The 22,005-nt window shown below is 52.4% G+C and overlaps 1 protein-coding gene across 4 annotated transcripts; it reads right to left on the bottom strand.

Annotated features, from left to right (window-relative positions):
- Positions 1-538: 538 nt before the first annotated feature.
- On the bottom strand, positions 539-20,882 carry IMPDH1 (inosine monophosphate dehydrogenase 1). 4 transcript variants are annotated; one of them, XM_074268005.1, is made up of 16 exons: positions 20,662-20,882; positions 14,551-14,652; positions 11,532-11,580; positions 7,640-7,741; positions 7,421-7,495; positions 7,032-7,238; positions 6,854-6,941; positions 5,995-6,194; positions 5,818-5,908; positions 5,523-5,618; positions 4,347-4,490; positions 4,070-4,214; positions 3,154-3,297; positions 2,984-3,067; positions 2,367-2,383; positions 539-1,409 (listed from the first exon to the last, which is right to left on the bottom strand). In XM_074268005.1, the coding sequence occupies exons 1-16, from the start codon at positions 20,859-20,861 to the stop codon at positions 1,309-1,311; spliced, it is 1,845 nt and encodes a 614-aa protein (XP_074124106.1). In that variant the 5' UTR covers positions 20,862-20,882; the 3' UTR covers positions 539-1,308. The 4 variants fall into 4 exon arrangements, with proteins under 4 accessions (XP_074124106.1, XP_074124107.1, XP_074124108.1 ...); XM_074268006.1 differs by having other exon boundaries at positions 14,551-14,649; XM_074268007.1 differs by lacking the exon at positions 2,367-2,383 and having other exon boundaries at positions 14,551-14,649; positions 20,662-20,880.
- Between the last annotated feature and the right edge of the window lie 1,123 nt (positions 20,883-22,005).

The raw sequence follows: 22,005 nt of genomic DNA, 5'->3' as shown, positions 1-22,005 counted from the left end.
CATCCAAAGATCGTTTCCTGCTCTTGCAGGAAAGTTGTCTGTGGGAGCTGGGCAGAGCTCTCAAAGGGAAGGGCACAGTTGCGGTATCTGGGAACTAACTGCTAACACTGGTGATCCCGGCCCTGCCACTGACTAACCATAGGGGCTTGGGTAACAAGTACCAGGGTCAGAGGCCCCTGGCATCAGCTCTTACTGAATTAAACTGCCTGCCAAAGTCAGCTACCTCCATCTGTGCCTGGGCTAGTGCTCCTGGACAAATCCTGCCCATACTTGGTATCTAATACGGGGCAAGAGGGCAGAAAAAGTCCATAGCCTCTAAGGTCGCTTCCAGCTCCAAATCTCTGCAGTTGTGATCCCCACCTCTCAATGACCAGTGACACAGGAAGGGGCTCTTTGAGCGCCCACCCCTTTAAGGGAAGCTTGAGAGCCTCCCAGCAGCACCAGCTGTCCTGGGTGAGGAGTGCAGAGTGGGAGGGCGGCCTGCAGCAGGCCCCGGACCTCAGGGCCCCCAGTGCGACAGAGCGGGAAGACGAAGTCCTTGGAGACCCGCTTGCTTTATTCAGCTTATTTAATACACAACAACACAACCGTGGCCCCAAAGTGTGCAAAGTTAAAGCCTTCAGCCGTGACTGGGGACAGAGAGGGGGAAATGGGCTGGAGCAGCAAGGAAGTAAGATGGAGTAGGTTTTTTCCCTCTCTGCAGTCTCTGCTCCCATCGGCGCCGGGGAGGGCAGACTTAAGACCAAGTCCCTGTGGGCAGCTTGAGGGACCAGGGGAAGGGGGCAGAGACCTCCCTCTGGCTGGTGGGGCAAGGGGCGGGGGCATAGGAGGTCTCCCTGCTGGAGACCCTCGAAAGCCACAATCGGAGGAGGTGGACTGCAGCCGGGCAGATGGGGGGGGAGGCGGGGCCAAGGAGAGCACCATTCGCTGTGGGACCAGGGGCTGGGAAGCACCCTACTGGGAAGAAGCTAGGAATGCTGGGGTAGGGGCCTTCCCCGGGGCCACCTCTATTCCCGCCTCAGCGCCAGGGCCTCAGAAGGCCCCCATGGAGTTTCCTCCAGGAGCAGGGTGCAGCGAGAGACCTGAGGCGGGCGCCAGCCCTGGGCGACCAGGCTGGGGAGCTCACAGGGGCCTGAGTGAGCTGCTCCTGGGAGAGGACGAGGCCACTGGGGAGAGCAGTCCTGGCTCAGGGGGAAGGGGAGGGGAGAGGGGAGACCACAGCCTCCTAAGGGGCCAACTCCAGCTCCCTGTCCCCCTTCCATGAGGGCGAGCATTTGGGAACCCGTAGTGCAAATCCATGGGGGCCACTCAGTTACGGAGGGAGGCGGAGCCTGAGGGGGCCCCCCGGGGGACTCCTCCACCCCCTCCTCGGCCACCAGCGCCGTCCTCAGTACAGCCGCTTCTCGTAACTGTGAGAGAAGGCAGAGAAGGCAGTTAGCACCTGGCCCGTCTCCTTGGCAACCCTGGTTCACTCCTGCCAGCACTGCCCCCAAATACTGGGGTGCAGGGGGCTGGGGCAGGATGTTCAGTGGTTCTAACCGCTGTGCCCTCCACGGCACATGGGGGGGATCAGGAGACCTCTCCATCTTCCCCCCGCCTGCAAGTGCCTGTGACTGGCATGGAAGAACACTTCTCTGGGTTCCAATCCCCCCACTTGGGGGTTTTCTACCTTCCTGAATTTGGACAAGCCATTTAAATCTCTATGGGACTCAGTTTCCTTATCTGTAAAAGGAGTGGGCTGGACGAGATGGGGAACCCCCGGTCTTGTTTCCTCCACAAATCCCCCTCCAGGCTGGGTTCCCCACCACGCAGGGCGAGTGCCCACACTGGATCCCTGGCACGTGCCCACAGGGCTGCTCTGGGAGGATTGCAGTTTTAATGGGATGGATCCTCACGTTACAGAGGGGAGAAAGGTTCCCACAGATGCAATGACTTGTTCTAAGTGGCTCCAGGAGGCGACAGCAGAGCCAGATCAGAAGCCAAGACCTGCACCCCAAGTGCAGCAGCCTTTCCCCAGCACAGCCCCAGGCCCTCCCTCCCACCCTAGGAGAACCCTTCACAAGCTGTGTCCCTAGACCTCTCCTGGCTCAGGGAGAGGGCCACAGGATCCCAGGGCCGCTGGCCTTTCTGCGAGCTCCCGGGCAAGGCGCGCTCCGTGGTTAAGCCTGGCCTAGGGGCACCGACAGCTCCCACCTGCCCACCTGGTTCTGGTGGTGGAGGTAGCCAAGACAGAGGACAGGCCACGTGTGTGCTGCAGTTGTAGCCCAAGGCCTACCCAGCCCGCCCTCACCACACCCCCAGCCACCCGGCCCACGCTAATTCCTCTACTCTACTCTACGCTGGGCCCGGGCTTCGCAGTTACTTACATGGCAGAAAGGTATAGCTACGGGAGGGCAGGGCAGAAAGAGACACAGGTTAGATGCCCGCCTGGTGCCAGGGAAGGCAGGACCCCTAGCTACCCCAGACCAGCAGGTGCCAGGGCCACATGCCCGTCCCACTGCCGGCTGGTCCTGTCCCCACTGTGGGCGCCACCCTCCCCCTCCCAATACCAAAACTACTCCAGTCGCCCTGAGTCAATGCAGCGCCCCGACCCAAAGCCCCTTGGCAATCTAGGCTCCACCACCAGCCAGAGCCCAGCCCCAGCCCCAGCAGTCCACAGCATTCCCAGCGCTCCTGCTGCCAGCCACCAAGCCCCCGGGGCTGAGCCACCTCTACGTACAGGCCGGTACAATGAGGGCCTGCATCTACCCCTCCTAGGCCAAAGAAGGAAGGGAAAGGGGGAGAATCCTACAGGTAGGTGGGGGCTTCCTGGACGCATGGAGCCAACCTGAGGACTCACCTGGGCCAGGCTCGGGGTAAGGAAGGAAAGCAGAGGCTTTGGAACTAAGCAGCCTAACCTTCAACTCCAGGTCTGTCTGCCCCTCCTTGATATCCCAATCGAGCCCGTGCCCGTTAGGCCTGGAGAGAGAACCCCCACACTTACGAATGGAGGCCATGGACACCGCCTTCGATCTGAGCCGACATCGTCCGCTTCTCAAACTTCAGCTCTCCAGAATACATCATGGATCTGGGAAGGAAGGAAGGGCAAGGTGGCAAAAGGGATGGGAAAGGCACCTTTGCCCACCCCCCTTCTCCCCAGCAAGCAGTACTGACCGCAGGACAGAGAGACTCCGGGCACCAATATCCTGGCAGCCGTGCTGGATGCCAGCGATGAGGTAGGGCACAAACTTCTGGATGGAGCCTTTGTCTTGAATGGAGCCTGAGACACCCTGTGCGACCTTCACCTTGTCCCCCTCACTGCAGGGGCAGAGAGAGAGCTCAGAAACCCTTCCCTGCCTTCTACCTCCCCAGGCGGGCAGGACGGCAAAGACCCCCAGGCAGGGCTGCTGTGGCCCCCATCACTGAGGGCCCCTGGCTCAGATCCTGGGGGCCATTCTTGCTCGAGACACTTACTGTATGGCCCAGTATCATTTAACCCTCTTTGCCTCTGTTTCCCCATCCATAAAATGAGCTGAAAGGCAATGGCAAACCATGCCAGTATCTTTGCCAAGAAAAACCCCAAATAGGTCACAAAGAGTCAGGCCTTGAAGGCCTTGCCCCTCACCCTGACTTCCCAGTTGCCTTTGCCCTAATTAAAAAAAAGTTGTATTGGGGGAGGTAATTGGGGTTAAATGACGTGCCCAGGGTCACACAGCTAGTAAGTGTCTAAGGCAGGATATGTCTATCCATTGTACTGCCTAGCTGACCCCAGTCACTTATCTTAAGATATTTGAGTAAAAAGAGTTTTCTCAAAATTTTTATAAATGTAAAAAATATGGCTTCCCATTTATAACTGCTAACTATTAAAAGTGGAGTTTTTGCCTCCCCACAATGCTCCCCATCTCCCCATCAGCAGATAGTGGTGTTTTATTTAAGATGCTCTAGTCCCTCTCTGGCTGCCCCCTGCCAATGGCAGTACCAAAGTGGGCTGCACCCTTCCTTGCCCATGTGACTTCAGGCAGTCGAGGCCCCAGGACCAGGTGTCTGTGAGAGAGAAGGGAGTGGAGATGCTGGGGAGGGGAGCACCCACCTGAAATATCTCTTCTGGCTGCTACTGCTCTTCTCCATGGCGTCCAGGGAGCCCATGCCACGGTACTTCTTGAGCCGTACCCCGTCAGAGAAGAAGTACTCGCCAGGGGCTTCTGTGGTCGCTGCCAGCAGGGAGCCCATCATCACTGTGAAAGTAAAGTGCAAGGATCAGCCGACCAGCTCCTGGACGCTGGCATCCCTGCGCCAACCATCCACGTACTCCCCATGTCCCAGCCCCCCTTCACCTCCCATTGCCAACAGAGCGAGCAGCCAGTCACCTGTGGAGGCTCCAAGGGCCAGGGCCTTGACCACATGCCCTACTGTCTGAATGCCGCCATCGGCAATGACAGGGACTCCAAAGCGACGTGCATATTCTGCCACCTTGTACACAGCAGTGCCCTGAGGCCGGCCACATGCCATCACTGCCAGGAGAGAAAGACTGTGAGAAGTGGCTAGGAGGGCAAGCCCAGAGAGACTGCTGGGTGATTCTGGGCAGCCCCTTACAGATGAGTTAGAGACCACCTACCAGACAGGAGGTAACATATACAAAGATCTCTTCAAACTTTAAAGCACTCTGCAATTGCTGGCTATTGTTGATCAGCACCAACAAGGATGCTGAGGGAGAAGAGATATCTCAGACTCTAGGTGAGGGACTCTGTAGGTAAGGGAAGTGGGGGAATGACCCAGCAGCAGCACCTGATGAAAGGTCCAGGCTCAGACAGCTCCATGTCATGGTTCTAGTAACAAAAACGCTATTCCTAAGAGCGCCTGTGGCTTTGTGGCTTACAGGCTGTCTTCTACCTGTTACTTCATTGGATTCTTACAGAGAAGGTGCTGTTATCACACCCACTTTAAAGAATGAAAAATCGAGATAAATCCAAGTCCTCCCATCTATCCCTTCCTGCCTGGCAAATACTAACAGACGTGGGTTCTTGCATAGCCTGATGGAGTCGCTGAATTCCTACGACTCAGTTTACTAAGCTATAAAATGAGGGAGGAGGCCTCTAAGGTCTCTTCCATGGGTAGTAAGCATTGGAGGGGGAATAAGGAGACTTAAGACTTTAAGATTTGGAAAGTGGTCCACAGCACCCACTACAACTGAGAAATTCTTGGGGAAGATTTCCAAGCCAACCACTGCTAGGTGCTTCTATGGCTCGAGATCTCCTCAGTCTGCATTCACACTAAATATCCCCCCACTTTACAAATGAGGAATCCGGGCGCCAGAGAGTGCCTTGTTCAAAGGCACAAACATCCCAAGCATCAGAGCCAAGAGTGGGACAGTTCTAACTCCAAACCAGTGCTACTTTTAATTTCATCTTTTAATTAATTAATTAATTAATTAGGTATAGTACTGCCCAATCTTGGTTTAAAAAGAGAAAACCCTAGTGACCCACCTGCAGGGTCCATGGGTACCCGATGCTGTTGGGATCCCCCAATGGGAGGGGGACACTCACCTTCCTGGGTGATACAGATGGAGCCACAACCCATGCCCACTCGAAGCCCATCCACGCCGGCATCGATCAGGTTCTTGGCCTGGGCTGCCGTCACCACTGTGGGTCAGGGGCACAGAAAAATGAGCTGGATGCCTGCCTGGGACCCTTACCCATGAGAAGCTCCCATCGACCCAGAGCCCAGGCTGGGTTAGTCTGGGGACAGCCACCTCCCACCCCCACTCCTGAGGCTGTGCCAAGGGCTAAGGAGCCTGGAAGGGGAAGGAAACCCTAAGGAAAAGGGGGGCCCCAGACTCACCATTCCCACCAATCACCTGCAGCTGGGGGTACTTATGCTTAATGTAGTGCACCATAGCAATCTGATACACTGAATTCCCTTGAGATGAGTCCTGGGGAAAGGTATAAATGGCACCTCGGGTCCTCGGCAGAACTCCCCGCCGCCCCCTCCCCACTGTGCCCTCTGCGAGGCGCTCACCAGCACAATGACGTCGGCGCCCGCCTGGGTGAGCAGGTCCAGGCGGTATTTGTCATCCTCCCGAGTGCCCACGGCAGCCCCGCAGAGCAGCTGCTTGTGCGCATCTTTGGAGGCCAGGGGGTAATCGCGGTTCTTCTTCAGGTCGGTCCGGGCGATGATGGCTACCAGTTCGTCACTGTCATTAACAATAGGCAGCTTTCCTGGCATGGAAAGTGGACAAAGACTGATCAGCCTGGGGGAGGGGCTTTCACAGGGTTTACATGTCCAAGGTCATCCTGAGATGGCAGCGCCAGGACCGGAGTCTCTGCTCGTGGCAGACTTGTTCTGGGGCAAGACCTGAGCAAGAGGGAGTCCCAGCCCCATCCTGGCTCCCAGTCTTCCAGAGGCCCAGCCCCTCCCCCGAAAGTCTCAAGTGGTCCATGGTCAAGCCTGAGAAACAGTAACTGCTCTTTACAGTGAAGGCTAAACCCAGGGGAAACCGCCGAGCAAGTGCGGGGCCTGAACGCTGTAGAACACCAATGCAAGCAAAAGAAGCAGCCAAAGAGAAAACCGGGAAGCAAGGTATGCAACGACCCCAAGGAATGCAGACACTTTTCCGTGATCTTTTCCCAAGGGAACAAACTTCAAACTATGTGACCCTGAGCTGGTCACTCAATCCCAGCTACTAACAGACCTCAATGTGACGAGGGACGGCTTTTTGGAATCAGGAAAGGAAAGGACCCAGGGAGATGGAGATGGAATCAGGAGATGACAATGAGAGTCCATTGCAAAGTGCGGACTGAAACGCCCTCAGACACCCTCCCATCTGCCCCAGGGCAGCGTGCTCCTGCAGCAGTAACGGGAGCCCTGGGCCCCGTACCTTTCTTGCTGCGCTGCAGGATCTCATTGGCCTCTTTCAGCGTCACGCCCGCTGGCGCCACCACCAAGTCGTTGCGGCTCGTCATCACCTGGGGGGGAGAGAGCAGAGCGGGCATCAGGGGGGCAGCCAGAGGGGGGCTCCCGTCGGGCCCAGTGCCAACCCTGCCCAGCAGGCGTACCTCACTGAGGGAGGTGGCGTGGTCCTTTTCGGCCAGGAAATCGATGTCGCGGGAAGTAACAATGCCCACCAGCTTGCTGCCCATGGCGCCCGTCTCGGTGATGGGGATGCCCGAGAAGCCGTGTCGCACCTTGGCCTCCAGAACGTCCCCCACTGTGTGGGAGGGGCTCAGCACTACGGGGTCCGTGATGAAGCCCTGCTCAAATTTCTGAGGAAAAAAAAGAAGGCAGGAATGAGGCTGGAAGCAAGGTGGAGAAAAGGCACAGCATCCTACAAAGCTCCTACGGGGTACCCGGTTCTGCCCGCTGCCACCCTGGTCCCTGAAGGCATTAGTGAAACGTCCGGGGGATGCGTCCTGTTGGCAAGGGTCAATCTAGAGGCCATACTCACCTTGACCTTGCGCACCTCGTTGGCCTGGAACTCAGGGGTACAATTATGGTGGATGAAACCGATACCGCCCATTAGCTGGAAGGGACAGGGAACAGTCAGAATGGACAGGGTGGCGCTCCCCGTACCCCCAAGCAACTCACCATCAGCTCTTCCAAACTTCAAACCCACCGGCTCACCCCGCTACCCCAGCCTCCTCCTCCACTCCCTAGGCCCACTCACAGCCATTGCAATGGCCATATCCGCCTCAGTTACAGTGTCCATCGGAGACGAGATCAATGGTGTCTTCAAAGTGATCTTTCGAGTTAGAGCTGAAGTCAAATCCTGGAGGCAGAAACAGCAGGAGGGAGGAGAACAAGAGCAGTATGGTTTGAAGGTAGAAAAGAGAACTATTAGTTAAGGCCCCTCAGCCTTCCTTCTTCACAACACCAAACACAAGCAAAGCGCCGACCAGACCAGCGATCTGTCTCTGGGGACAGAGGGGCGGTACATGCAGTGAGGCAGGGGACCCATCAATGACATCCTGAAACTGTTCAGTCACGTCTGACTGTGCGACCCCTTGGGGTTTTCTTGGCAGACAGACTGGCATGGTTTGCCATTTCCTTCTCCAACTCTTTTTACAGATGAGGAAACAGAACAAACAGGGTTGAATGACTTGCCCAGAATCACAGAGGAAATAAGTCAAGTCAAATTTGCACTCAGGAACGTGAATCTTCATTACTCCAGCCTGGCACTACCCACTGTGCCACCTAGCTGCCCCAAATGCCCCCTTCTGTCCTTTAATGTTGCTTTTGAATAAATCACCCACTATGTTCAAGAAATGGCCCACAGTTCCAATGGCCTTGTGATGAAGAGAGGACTGTAGGCCTGAGTGTGGGTCACAACATAGTATTTCCCACCTTTTTTGTTGTTTGCTTGCAATTTGTTTTCCCTTTTTTTCTTTTTGACTTAATTTTTCTTGTGCAGCATGATAGTTGGTAGAAATTTGTATAGAACAGCTGTACATGGCTAACATATTGGATTACTTGCCATCTAGGGGAAAGGGTGAGGAAAGGAAGAGGGAAAAAAGTTGGAACACAAGGCATTACAAAGGTGAATGTTGAAAATTACCTAGGTATGTTTGAAAATAAAAAGCTTTAATCAAAAATAAATAAAAATTTTTAAAAAGTAAATAGCATAAAAGTTGTCATCAAGGAAGGCCTGAAGAGATGGGGCTAGTCACACATCAAAATCAAGGACTTAAGTAACAAGTATTCCATTGGCAAAAAATAAACTGGAAAAGAATCCCAGCATTTTAAGGAGAGTTCCTGTGATGAAATTATGGCAGCTGTACACCATGGTCAGGCAAGAATGGATCAGACTCTATCATTGGAAGAGGTAATCTTATTAATGAGATCACAGTCCCATTGAAGTACTGAAGAATTTAGGTGGATACTTTTTTTGCTTCTTGGATTAAAGAATTTACTACCCCCTATATAAAATATCCCTTGTGTAGCACCAGAATTAGGTCTGGCTTCCTGGAGTCAGGGAGGCCCAAGTGAAATCTTATCTCTGACACATGGCTTGTTGACTCTGATCTGATCAGGTCACTTTAACTGTCCCTGTACCACACTGCTGATGAGGGAGGGATGAAATTTCTTCACTACGACTTCCCAATGCTAAGTACTGGAGGTTTGGACCTCCAAAAACAGTTCTACTTCTCCTAAAATTACTGCGAAGAATAGTAGAAAAAAACATTGGCTTTCAAATCAAAGAACCTGGCTTAGAAATGTCTCTTTAACACTGGGCAATTGGATGAGAGAGGGAGACTAGCTAAAGTAAAAGGCCCCTCCAGCTCTACTGCTACAATCTTGCTTCTTTCTTGCTCCCAACCTAGACCTAAGCTATGAGCTCTGGATTTGGCAAACAAATTTACCTTCATCCAGTTTTAACATCCTAATGTGATAAGCCTCCTCTCACTCCTTCTAAACTTCCATCTACTCTGGCAGAAGAATCTTCCACTTTCTTGGTACTTTGGTTTGTGTGAATCACTGTTTTTTTTTTTTTTTTGTTTTGTTTTTTTTGTTTTGTTTTGTTTTGTTTTGTTTTGCATCTGGGTTTGTTTTTTGGTCAGAGGAGACAGAGTTCTCTAAATCATTTCAAAGGAGGTGGAATAGTGGAACGAGTGCCAGCCCTTAAGGCTTGGTGATTGATTTCAGATTGTCAGAAGTCAATAGATACCTATTGTTTATTGTTTCCCAGTTAGGTGAACTTAGAGAATTTCTACTGGTTGCAGAAGGCTGCTGTGTGGAATGCCATGGGAAGGGGTAGCCAGGGCATGAAAACCATCCCCAGTATCACCCAGAGATGGCACCACCCTTGGTTTTTTTCTCCCAGGAAGTTAAGTTCCTGAGTTCAAAATTCAGCCTCAGACACTAGCTTTGTAATCCTGGGCAAGTCACTTCACCCTGCCCTCCTTAGTTTACTTATCTGGAGAAGGAAATGGCAAAGCACTCCAATATCTCTGCCAAGAAAACCCCCAATGGTATCAGGAAGAATCTGACTAAAACTAATGATCAACAACAAAAAGGCTCCCAGTTCTAACTCTATCCCCTTCTTGAAGGGCAAAGACAGAAGGCATTATCTCTGCTTTAGGACTTCTCTATCTCAGATCTCTATCCCAGGAGGTAATTTCCTCTAGAAGGAGAAAGAAGTTTATATAGCTAATATTCATATACCAAATAGGTGGGATTTGATTGGGTAAATCCAATCTCTCCAGGCTTCTTTATCAGCTCACCAGGCTAATGGAATCACTCAATTCCACAATAAGCATTTACTAAGTATGAGGCAGAATGTTAGGTGCAGACTCCTGTCTGAGTAACTGTGGGTAGGTGACAATGTGTCTGATTGATTTATTCTAACTGTGTGGAAGATTTAGAGGATGGCCACCAATACCTTATCACTCAATCAGAATTTCCTAACCAATTTAGGTTTGGAAGGATCAATCAAGGGAAGGTTTTAATAAATGTTAATGAATTCCAAGGAGCCCAAGTAGGACTGATCATCCCAAAATGACTTAGCAGATTTCTATCACAGTATTTAAAGAAATCTGGTTTACTACCATCATTCCTATGGTCAATGAGCCCAAGTTTTGAAGGACAGGAATGAACTTAAGTTTTTGGATAACAAATCCAGCACTCTTCTCAATGTTGTGGGAATGAAGAGGTTCTCCTGAAGAACAAGACGTTGGGGAGCTGCAGTGAGAAGAGTTAACTTAAGAAATAACTACCATTTAATGAGGAAAGGTAGTTTCCAATCAATGCATCTAGTTAGATGCCCCCCTTTCCCCCCCACTTTAACCAGATCCATGATTCCATTGGTTTAGGGAGAACCCAATGAAGTAGGACTTCCTCTATCAAAACAGAGGATGGAGCTAGGAGTACCCTGATTCAAACTGACCTCAGAAACTTATTAGTTGTATAACCCTGGCCAAGTCACTTATCCCTGAATGCCTCCAAAAAATCCTCAGATCTAAAACCTCTGAGAAAGTTGTTGGGGGCTTCTTACTCCAGGACTAGCTCCTAGCCTATAACACGTTGCTCCTAATTACCTTAACTTAGTATTTTATGTCTGAAGTTGTATATTATCTGTTTTCCTTGTAAATAAACTCTGGGAGGAAAACTGCACTCTCATGCCCTAGAATTCATCAAGACTTGAGTTAGCGCAACAAAAAAGCTATCAAGGCCAGGGGCAGATATCCAGACATGATGACAATGCATAAGAGGAACAGGTAATTAGGGTTTAAATAAGTAGATCTCTCTGCAGGTAGGAAGCCAAACTGGTTCAGGAAGCCAGAAAGGTCCAATAGGCTGAAATGCCAAGGATTAGGGGAAGTCTGGAAAGCAGGGAAAGATGAAAGCCTTTAAAACCAAAGGCAAAACCCCCCATGGACAGGCTCCAAGCAGGGTAGATGATGTCCTAGCAAGATGATGGAATCCTTGGGAGAGCTGAGCTTCAGCATAAAAGATGAGGGCACCCTTTCCCCTTGTAAAAGCACCCAACTTGGGAAGCTCTAGGTGTCTCCTACTCCCAGCTAAAAACAAAACCCTAAACCCACAAATAAAGAGGCACTCACCACTTCATCAGCTGTGAAGTCTATGAATCCTGGCAGGATCAGGAAATCACTGTTGAGATACAGATAAGCTATGATTACTAAGTGGGGAATAGAGGCAGGAAGAAGAAAGTCCTTTCAAATGAAAGTCATCCTTAATATTAGGAAGGTCAACAAAAATGATGCCCTCTCTCTAATATCCCTTGTGGCGAGGTGGCATTTGTGGCTGGCAGCAGTCACTGTCCCTGTCTCCTAAGTTCCATTAGGCTGCAGAGAATGTCAACTCCAACTACTAGTGAGGTTCAAAACGATTTCCCTTTTCCCTAATACACATTTAAGAGGCTTAATAAATGCTTGGTGATGAATCCAGTCACCAGACAGTGCTGGGTCAATAAAAATCTATTGTTTATTGTTTCCCAGTCAATTGAATTTACAAAATTCCTAGTAGCTGCAGGTGTGGAATACCATGGGGTGACCAGTACAGGAAAATCATCCCCTTGTGGCCGCCTATAGATGGTACCATCCTTGTTTGGTTTTTTTCCTCCCATCCAATCCAGGGGGGAAAAAAAGCCCATAGAACTTATTTGAGAATAACTCTTATGAATCCTCTAGGTCTAAGTCCAATAAATATAATTTTGGGGTTTAAACCTATAATTTCACTTGTGTGGGGAACTCCCTGGGGGGATGAGGAAAGCTAAAGCTCCTTATCACCCCAAGAGATCAGCAGCCTTGAGTAATTCATAGTAGTATGGGGAAGCTGAGGACTTCTAAATGACTCCTGGATTTAGTCAGTGTCATCAAACCTGAGTCTAAATGGTAAATGGAACATGGAAATGCTTTCAGTCCCAAAGAAATGTATTCAGTTTTATGTGTGTTATAGAAAGAACATGGGCTAAAAGGAAGACTGGAGACCATTTCAGATGGGACCTTATTAGCTGGAGAGGATTCAGGAAGAGCAGAGTGCCAAGGTTTAGGGATTGAAGGGAAGGAAGAATTTGCCCCTAAAAGAACAATTTCTTAAATTAGAAAGAGCATAGCTCTTTCATGTAGACCCAGGGCTCAAGGCAGTATAAACCTAACAGAATACAGTCTGCCAGACACACCCAAAAGCAAACCCCTGAGCCACTCCCCACAGTGCTAAGCAAAGTGGCCCAACTAGAGCCACGTAGGAGAGGTGCCACATCAGACTACAGAAGGGACAAACAGGCACCCTTTCCTGGTCACCTGGCCTGCAGCTCCTGCAAATCCAGGCTGTCAGGTCCTGAGAAGGAAGCTGGCAAGCTGGAATTTTAGGAGCTGGTGGGGTTCCTCCATCTGCCCCTAATCTGCGCCCCCCCCCCCCAACCATTCTCAGCAGTGACAGCACCACGCCCCCTGCATTCTTTTTGCAGGCTGTCTCCTGGAGTGTCAAGTTTAGCTTTAGTTCTCCTGGTTGTTTTCAATAAAAGCAATGGATAAGCAGGGAGTTAAGAAACAGAGGGGAAACTTCAAATTTTCTTCAGGATCTTGGGAAGATTTCCCACTCTATAATCTCTCAATTCAGGTCTATCCTCACAACAGAGCCCAGAATTTAGATTGAGATGGATGGGACATTTGAGACCAGTCTACCCCTCTTAAGTCCCATAGCTATTAAGGGTGTGAACCCAGGCAGTTCTGACCCAAAGCTTAGTACTCTATCCATGATACCAGTTGACAACAGAACTCAATTTCCAGCACTTTCCCTATTTCCCAATTTCCAGCAACATTCCCTACTGGAACTGATGCAGTCGGGAGTGACAGAATCAGAAAGGGACATTAAAAATCTTAGTCCAATTCCCCCATTGTACTGAGTATGAATTAAAGCCCATTTCCCCCTAGGATCATGAGTGGCAGGGCCAAGAAGGTCCCCAAGAGTTGACCGTTTCCATTGTACCAAAGGAAGGTCCTTCACCATGCTAATGAGCCCAGGTGCCTTGAGCTCATGACCACTCCTCAGAGGTCAACAGGCCTGCCTCCAATCACTCAGCTGGAAGGATTTTTTTTAAACCTGTTGCCAGGGTCACTTAACCCCATCCCCAATTAGGAAAATAAAGTTCTGGTGTTCACCAGGACTACCGGGCAGAAGAGGGGACTGGACAGGCAGAAGGGTGAGAGAAGAGGAGACCGCTTGGCTTGTGAGCGACTTCGGCCCCAGGCTCCAATGCTTCTGTCTGGCATGTGCCCGGCCCTGCCGCCAGGATCCAGGGCTAGTGCCAGGCCTGCGGCCAGCCAGGCAGCCGGAATTGGGCCTGGGGAACAAAAAAGAGCCGCAGACCAAGAGGAATCTGCTCCCTTCCCCCACACCCCCAAATACCCGGCAGAGATGGCCAAGGGAAACTCGGGGACAAAACTGTTCCCACCAGAGTGAGCACCAGTGCCAACCTGTGGGGCACTGAAGCAGCCGTTACAAGTGGAAGAGGACAGGAGGCGAGGCAGCTCAAGCCGGCGGACCCTTCCCCCCGTAGATGACAATCGGCTTCAGGGGCCCTTCCACCACCAGCTCCCGGCGGGGCGGGGCCTGGATATCCAGGGAGGGATGACACCCGGGGGCAGGGGTCCCAGGGAGGCTCTCAGTAACGACCACAGTCCCTCCCACGAGACTGCTCAGGAGTCCACATGGGAGGAAAAGGACGGTATCCCTTCCGGCCCTCCGGGCAGCGCAGGGTCTCCACAAGCCCTCGGGCCTGCAGACAGGCTGCCACCTGTGTACCGCCCCATGTGGAGGAGCGACCACCTCGCCCGCACACGCGAGGTGGGGTGCACAAACATCTGCTGGCCCGGGGGACAACAAGCAGGGAGGGAGGGGCCGGGGAGGGGCGGGAGACACACGCCTGCGGGGCAGCGGCTCGACGCACCCCTCTCCTCCTCGAGCCCAGCCCCCGCGCCGCGGGGCAGCGAGCGGACAGCGGCGCGAGGACCCCCCGCGTGGGGGAGGGAGCCGCTGGGCTGCAGGGGCAGGTGGGGGCGGGGGCGGCTCTGCGGCGGCGCGGACACGCCGGCTGAGGCCCTCGGCGCGCGGACTTACTTGTAGGTGAGGCCGTCGGCGATGGCGAAGAGTTGCTGCGCCGTGAGCCCGTCCTCGGGCACGTAGCCGGTGCCGCCGCTGATCAGGTAGTCCGCCATGCTGCTGGGAGACACGGAGAGCCGGCATCAACGCCCCGAGCGCGCGGCCGTGATCGGGCCGGGGGCTGCGGCGAGGCTGCCTGCGGCGGCCGGGGGAGCTCGGACCGTCGCCTTCTCCTAGTCTTTCCGGCCGCGCCGCACAAAGAAGCACCGAGCGGCGAGTTCGGGCTCGGGATGGCGCGCGCAGTCCGCCCGGGCCCGGGGGCGCAATGAGGGCGCTCGGGGGAGGGGAGGGGTAAGAAGGGAGGAGGAGGAGGAGGGGGCGGCGAGGAGGGAAGCGAGGGGGAGGAGGAAGGCTTAGAGGAAGGGGCCGAGCCAACGCCGGGACACGCCCCCTCCACCGCCCCTCGTCCCGACCCGCCCTCCGAGCCCCCGCTGCGTGCGCCCGGCCCACCCCCTCCTCCACTCACCGTCCCTCTGCGGGGGGCTGCGCGGCCAGCCCCGGCCCAGCCCCCGCTCGCCCCACCCCCGCCGCGGGCCTCTCCAGCCGGCTCCCGGGCAGCCCTGAGCCCCAGGCAGCGTAGAACCCCGGAATCCCGGCGGTCTAGAGAGGAGCTCAGCTCCCGAACGGGCGGCCGCGCTTTGGATCGGACCCTCTGGTGCTTGGGTGGGGCCGGCAGGGCCGCCGCTCTCCCGCGCTGCCCATAGGGGGCCGCCGAGCTCACTCATCCCGACCCGGAGGCTGCTCCAGCCCCAGGGCAAAATGCAGTGTCACCGGTCCGCGGCGGGATGCGGGAGGCGTGCGAGGTAGGATGGAGAAGGATTTGGGAGGGTGCCCGACGCCCGGACCTTTAATTAAGGCTTTGGAAGCGGCCTGCCTCTTCTAGCAGGATGCCGGATGCCCCGTCGTCGGATACTGTAAAAGGCAAACTATGCATCCCAGCTAGACCTGGAATCAAGAAGCCCTGAATTCAAGTGTGGCCTCAAGACACTCAAACTCTGCCTCAGTCTCCAAATGTAATGACCCAGGGTGGTCGTGAGTCATTTGTAAAGAGCTCTGCAGACCTTACATGGCTCCATGATTGCCAACTATTAAGAGCTGAAAGAGACCTCCAGATTCAAGCCCCTTTTTGGAAATGAAGCAGTTTGTCCAAGGTCACCCAAGGAGGAAGAGTCTGGGATGGAATTCTACCTGCCTTTGGCTCCGCGGGTCCTCCTGCCCACTGTGGCCCTGCTGCCCTGTGATTCTCAGGATCAGAGATCCAAAGTGATTCAGCTCTAATAATTGGCCTGACCTGTGGTTTCCCTGTGAGTAGGGAGCTCCCGAAACTTAGGTTCTCCTACTGATGCATTTGGGAACTTTCTCTGTAACTTACACAAATAACTAGTACTAATCAAGAGAGAAATTTTAAAACCAAGAAAACTTAAGCCCAAATTGCAAAGCCAGGCTTCATGATCCAGGCTGCCTCTCATGTGAGGGATTCTAGCCTTGTCATCAACCCTTTACACAGGCCAGTCCCCACCTCTCACCTTGGAGTAGAGCTTGCCTAAGTCCACTCTTTGGTTTCTTACTTACACTACCTGTACAGTATCTGAAGTCACTTAAATTCTCTGAGCCTCATCTCGCTGAAAGATCTCAGGGTTCGACTAAATATCTAGTTCTCAACCTAAGATGTGTTTTGGAAGTGGAAGAAATGGCAGAAAGGATCCAGGGCCAGGATACGGTCATCAGACTGGCCCAGACAGATTCAGAACAGTCCTGGGTGACAACCCTGAGTGAAGGGAGGCTGTGGGTCTCTTGTGCACCTACCGAGCCCAGACTTGCCATCCCTGGGAGGGCCAGAGTTTTGTTTACTCTGTGATAGTGTGGTGATAGTGTGATTGCAGAGGGGCCTCTAGGGGAGGGTTGGCCTCCAACCTGGGATCCTCCCTGGGATATCCGCTAATGACACCTCCAGGGAACCTGCTGGGAAAACACAGGCTCTTCCTACCATCTGTGCAAGGTCAGAATGGATTGGGGTGGGGGGGGTGATCCTAGATACTGAGGCACCCAATGCCTAATTAGATCGAAGATAACTGGAAATGGAAAGCAGAGCAACCCCCGCAGTTTACCAAAAAGAAAACTCAAGGACTTGTGAGGTTTCATACCACCTTCACCTCAGGCAGTAGACAATATAGGGTCCCTAGAACTTTCAAGCCCATAGCTCACACACTCTATGATCATTTGGGTCTAGAACTTAGCTTCTGGAAGATCTTAGTTCACTGGCACCCCGATGGTCTATGCTGTTGACTGTCAGGTCAATGACTAAGACCAGACAAAGGCAAGAATACCTAAGCTTGTGCCACTTGGGGAGGGAGAGAGGATGTCTATTCAGAAGGTTTGGATAGTGGAGGATAATTAGAGGTCTGGTGGGAGAAAAATTACTGGGCATGGAGTCAAAGGATTTGGGTTCAGATGCTTGTTCAGCCTGAATAATAGCTAACATTTAGCTCGCTATGTGCCGGGAACTATGCCGAGCACTTGATAATTATTTCATTTGATCCTCACAACAACCCTGGAAGGTAGTGCCATTTTTCTTCATCATCATCATCATCATCATCATCATCATCATCCTAACATTTATATTATCCTTACTATATGTGCTAAGTAAATTACAATTATCGCACTTGATCTTCACAGCAATCCTGGAAGATAAGTGCTATTATTATCCCCATTTTAAACATCATCATAATAATAGTAGCTAACATTTATATAATGATTACCATATACCAAACACTATACTAAGCACTTTACAATTATTATCTCACTTGATCTTCACAATTCTGGAAGGTAAGTGCTTCTCATTTTACAGATGAGTAAACTGAGGTCAACAGAGTTAATCGACTCGCCCAATGTCACAGAGCTAGTCATTTTTCTGAGGCTGGATTTCAATTTAGTTCTTCCTGACTGTAGACCTAAGGCCACCAGCTATGGTACTAGAGGGGGTGGCCCCTAGAAGCCTCCTTTTTCCACCCAGATACCTTTTTGCATCATCTATTCTAGAAGCAGGTGGAGCTCTGTGCTCACACCCCACCTCTTTCCATTCTGGTGGCCTGCTGCAGGCCATCTTTTTCCTAGGGCATGGTGTATCTATGAGACAGGTACTGCCAAGTTAGGTGTGGGGCTAATGACAACACCTGGATTCTTGTTCTTGGCTGGGATTAAACCACGAAGATATCCTTGCAATATAGGGAATCTTTATCATTCCTGTCCAGGTGTTAGAACATTATAGACCTATTTATGGATTTCTCCAGTGTAGTTTCACTAGGGCAGAAATCTCCTGGAGGGGAAATTCCCTCTACAATGCAGATGAAGCCTCAGTCCTTGATAAGGAGTTGTCTGAAAGGGGTTTAGAAGTTGTGACATGACCAAGGTCGCACAGTCAGGACATGGTCCAGGTTTTTAGATTCTGAAGTCAGGCTGGCTGCCTAGCTTACACATTACATCACAGTCCCATAACAGATGGGTTTTTTTTGTTTTTGTTTTTGAGTCTCATTGAAGTGAACTGCCTCTGACCCAAGATAAAAAGGAAGGCCATTGCCAAATCAGGAATATTGTACTCCTTAGTGATCCACAGATATTTTCCTGTCTTTACTGCCAATGCCAGGGCAGTTAGCTGGCAAAGTGGTTGGAGTGCCAGGCCTGGAGTCAGGAAGACTCTTCTTCCTGAATTCAAATCCAGCCTCAAGACACTAACTGAATGACCCTTTGCAAGTCACTTTAATTTATTGATCTCAGTTTCCTCACCAGTAAAAATGAGCCAGAGAAAAAAAAATGACAAGCCACATCAATATCTTTGCCAAGAAGACCCCAAATGGAGTAAAGACACAACTGAATGGCAACAAAAATCACTTGTGGGAGGCTGCTCATACTACTTTTCTAAGAACCCGGCTAATCTATGATGTTCCCTCCTCCCCCTTCCTGACCTCCAGCTGCTTCCTTGGGAAAGGGAAATCAAGATTTCCCAACCCAAAGCTGTGTGTCCCATGGTTCTCCTGCCAGGGAATAGCAGGGAATAGAACAATGAGCTTTTCTCCAGCCCTGCTCCCAAGACACATGGGTTTAGGAGCTTAGCTTGGGGCAAAAAATATTGTCTAGGGAATACCCTACTCTCTGCGGTACAAAATGCTGGAATGAACCTTAATGATCATTTAGTCCCCTGGACCTGAGTTCAAATCCTATCTCAATCATTTTATTAGGGGTGTAGCAAGGGACAAATCATCTAACTCATCTCACTCCTGTTCCCAAAGCAGGATAATAATAGCACCTACTTCACAGGGTTATTGTAAGAATCAAATGAGATTATGTAAGTAAAGTGCTTTGTAAACCTTAGAGCTATATATGACCGTTAGCTATTAACTATGATATTATCCAGTGACAGAAATGCTAAGCAACAGAGTGGGAATCCATCCCCGGCTTCCCTTAAGTGCTTCTCAAAGACAAAGGTTTTCCCCCTTTTCCTAACTTGTGTATTGGGCTGGAGCAAGGGAAGAGAGCAGCCTTAGAACCAATTCAGCAGTTGCTGGTGTGAAAGCTAGAGTTTTTAGAGGCTCTTTACAGAAGAATGAAACAGTCTTATAGGAAAATTTTCCTCCTTCAGGCAGAGATGGTATCTCTCAGAAAGGCCTGAACCTAGGCTCAGAAATGTGGAATATGGAGGTGAGTGTTGGTCTTGGAGTCCAAAGATTCCAGTTTAAATCCTGAGCCCAAGGACTAGCTATGTGACCTTGGGAAAAGCAGACTCAGTTTCCTCCTCTGTGGATTGGAAGATTAAAAGCTGCCTCCTGCTGAGAGAAAGGCATCTGCAAATATGAAGCCACTATAGTTGTACTAGTAAAAACAATGATCCTTCCTGAGGAACTTACTTTTATCCCTGGTTTTACATTCAGTGCCAGAAATAGGTACCAAATCTGCCATCTGTAGAAGCAGCTACACTTGTGTGTACATAACGCTTCTAGTCACCCTCACCCCAGTAAGGGAGGATCCCATCCCCCTCACCCAGGGCCTTCATTAGCAGGATTTCCTGGGGGAAGATGTCCTGGGTCAGATCCCGGGAGGGGGGGAGGGGAGGGCTGTGTGACAGCCTGAGGCTACTTGTCGAGTTGGGGGAGGGGCGTACTCTAGAGGTTAAGCTGTTAAAAGTTCTTACATAAGCACCCAGTCCCGGAGCTGGAGCTGCATGGCTAATTCCCCCAGAGGACCCCCTCCCTCCAAATCCAGCTGCCAGGGTCACCTCCCCGAGCTGCTGAGCACCAGCAGATGGGGCCGGCAAAGGAGCCCAAATCCTTTGGACAGGAAGGACTACCACTAGGGTTTACATTTCAGGCTGCAGATCAAATCCATAGATTAGCTGCTGTCTCCTTTACAGTCCAGCTCCGCCGCGTCCTTTTCTCCCCAGTGACTCCCCCTTTTAGAAGGACCCTGGCTGCTTTCCTCCTCCCATGATCATTAACAGCGGGAAATACTCATAGAGATCCTGCAGAGGCTTGGCTTCCAGCCCCCATCATACCTGTTGATTGGAGGAGGTGCAGGGTGAACAGAGGATAATGCCTATTCATCTGCCTGCCTCCCCGTGTCCCCCCTGCCAAAGTCAAACCCGGTAAACCAGGGTCTCAGCAGCCCTGAGGCCCGTCTTTACTAAGCAGCCCCAGTTTTGAGAATGGGTCCGGGAAGAGGGTAGCCAAAGAGCTCTAAGGAAAGTTTCTATAGGGCTGGGCCAGGAGGAGGAGGTGGGGGCGTCGCCCCTTCCACGTGCCTACAGTTCCCCACCCTCTCTGGACCGGGAAGGAAAAGGAGTTGGAGGGAAATGGCCCACCGCACCTGCCCCAAGCCCTGCGGAATCCTGCATTTGCATTTGCATCCCCCATCCAAAGTGTACCGGCGGAGCCGAGCCATTGGAGGAAGCGGGGGATGAAGGTGATGGAGGCAGTATGGGAGGTCGCTTCCAGACCGCCTCCTCCCCGATGGTGGGTCCCCTCCTGAGCTCTAGGGCCGGGCTCGCGCCCCCCACCCAAGCCCCGCCCCGGGCGTCACCTCTCGGGCTCGTAGCCGGCCTGCAGCAGGCGGGCGCTGTACCGTTGCGCCGCCGTCTCGTGTCCCTGGTGCTGCCCCCGGGCTCCCGGCTCTGGAACGGCCGCCGCCGCTCCCCCTCCCCGCGGCGACCCCGACCCCGGCCCCGGCCCCGGCCCGGGCCAGTGCCGGGGCGGCGGCGGCTGCAGCAGCGGCACCTCCATGCGCCGGCTGCAGCCTCTCCGCCTCCCGTCCCGGGGCTGGGAAAGGAGCCCCCGCCAAATCCCCGGGCCCCGGGAAGGGGCGGGGCCCCGACGGGGAGGAGCGGAGGCGCAGTGGAGTGGGGCGGGGAGAAGAGGGGGCTCCCCGAGAAGGAATGTGTGCCCGCAGCCCAGCCGAAGGATTCCTTTCCCTGCCCAAGCCCTGACTTGGAGGAGCGGGGCCCAGGCTCCGAACTGGGAAAGGAGAAGCCGGGCACGCTGGCGCAGAAAGTGGGGCTCGCTTTCCCTTGGCCGGCCCCATCCTGGGCCTCTTCTGGGTCCTTCTATCCCTGCGAAGCTTAGAGCCTCTTCCTCCCTCAACCAAGGAAACCCAGATTTCAACGCTTGGCCCATTTCCCCCTTTTTGGCCGTCTTCCAACCGACCCCGGGGACAGAAGAGCTTGTCTGTCATTTGGGAGAGGAGGTTGTGTTCTATTTTTAATAAACCTGAATTGTATTTCGTCATTCTTTCAATTTCCTCCTCCACTTTGGGGAAGGGAAAGTTACCTAGGTGACTGCATAGTGATTCTGGGGGCGTGGAGGGAGCGTGTGCACACGCACACCCAACCCGCTCAATCCGGAGGCTTTATTGGGACTGGATGCTCTGGGATGAGCCAGGCTACCCTAGAAATTAAGAGAACCTCCCTCCCCCGCGTGGGGACGAAAGGCAATCAATTTTACATCAGCGTTCTATTCCTGACTCTATCAGAGCCGTTGGGTTAAAATCCTGTCTCTGAAGCTTGCTAGCTTTGTGATCTCGGGCGAGTCGTCCAATCTCGGTTTTCTGTTCTGTAAAACGAAGGGTTGGAACTCTAGTTGTTGGTCCTGAGTTCTGGAAGAGGACGTGACATAGGGAGGGGATGCCGTGTAGTTCAAGTGAAATGGATGTCTGGAGGGAGGGCTGTGTGAGGTCTCCTGCCTCATTTTCTCCTCCAGAGCCATCCGGGTCCAGTGGCCACATATAGGTCAGGACCGCTGGAGATGGCCTTGGATGCTATGGGAGATCTTGATCTTTTTAAGCAAAGGTCTTCCACAAGTCTCTGACTGAGGCCTCGGCCCATTCATTTCAATGATTTAGGTTAGGAAGCAATTGGGGCAAAGAATCTCC

Source organism: Sminthopsis crassicaudata, chromosome 5, assembly GCF_048593235.1.
Source record: "Sminthopsis crassicaudata isolate SCR6 chromosome 5, ASM4859323v1, whole genome shotgun sequence".
Taxonomy (NCBI): domain Eukaryota; kingdom Metazoa; phylum Chordata; class Mammalia; order Dasyuromorphia; family Dasyuridae; genus Sminthopsis; species Sminthopsis crassicaudata.
This window is presented reverse-complemented; position numbering and strand designations above follow the sequence as displayed.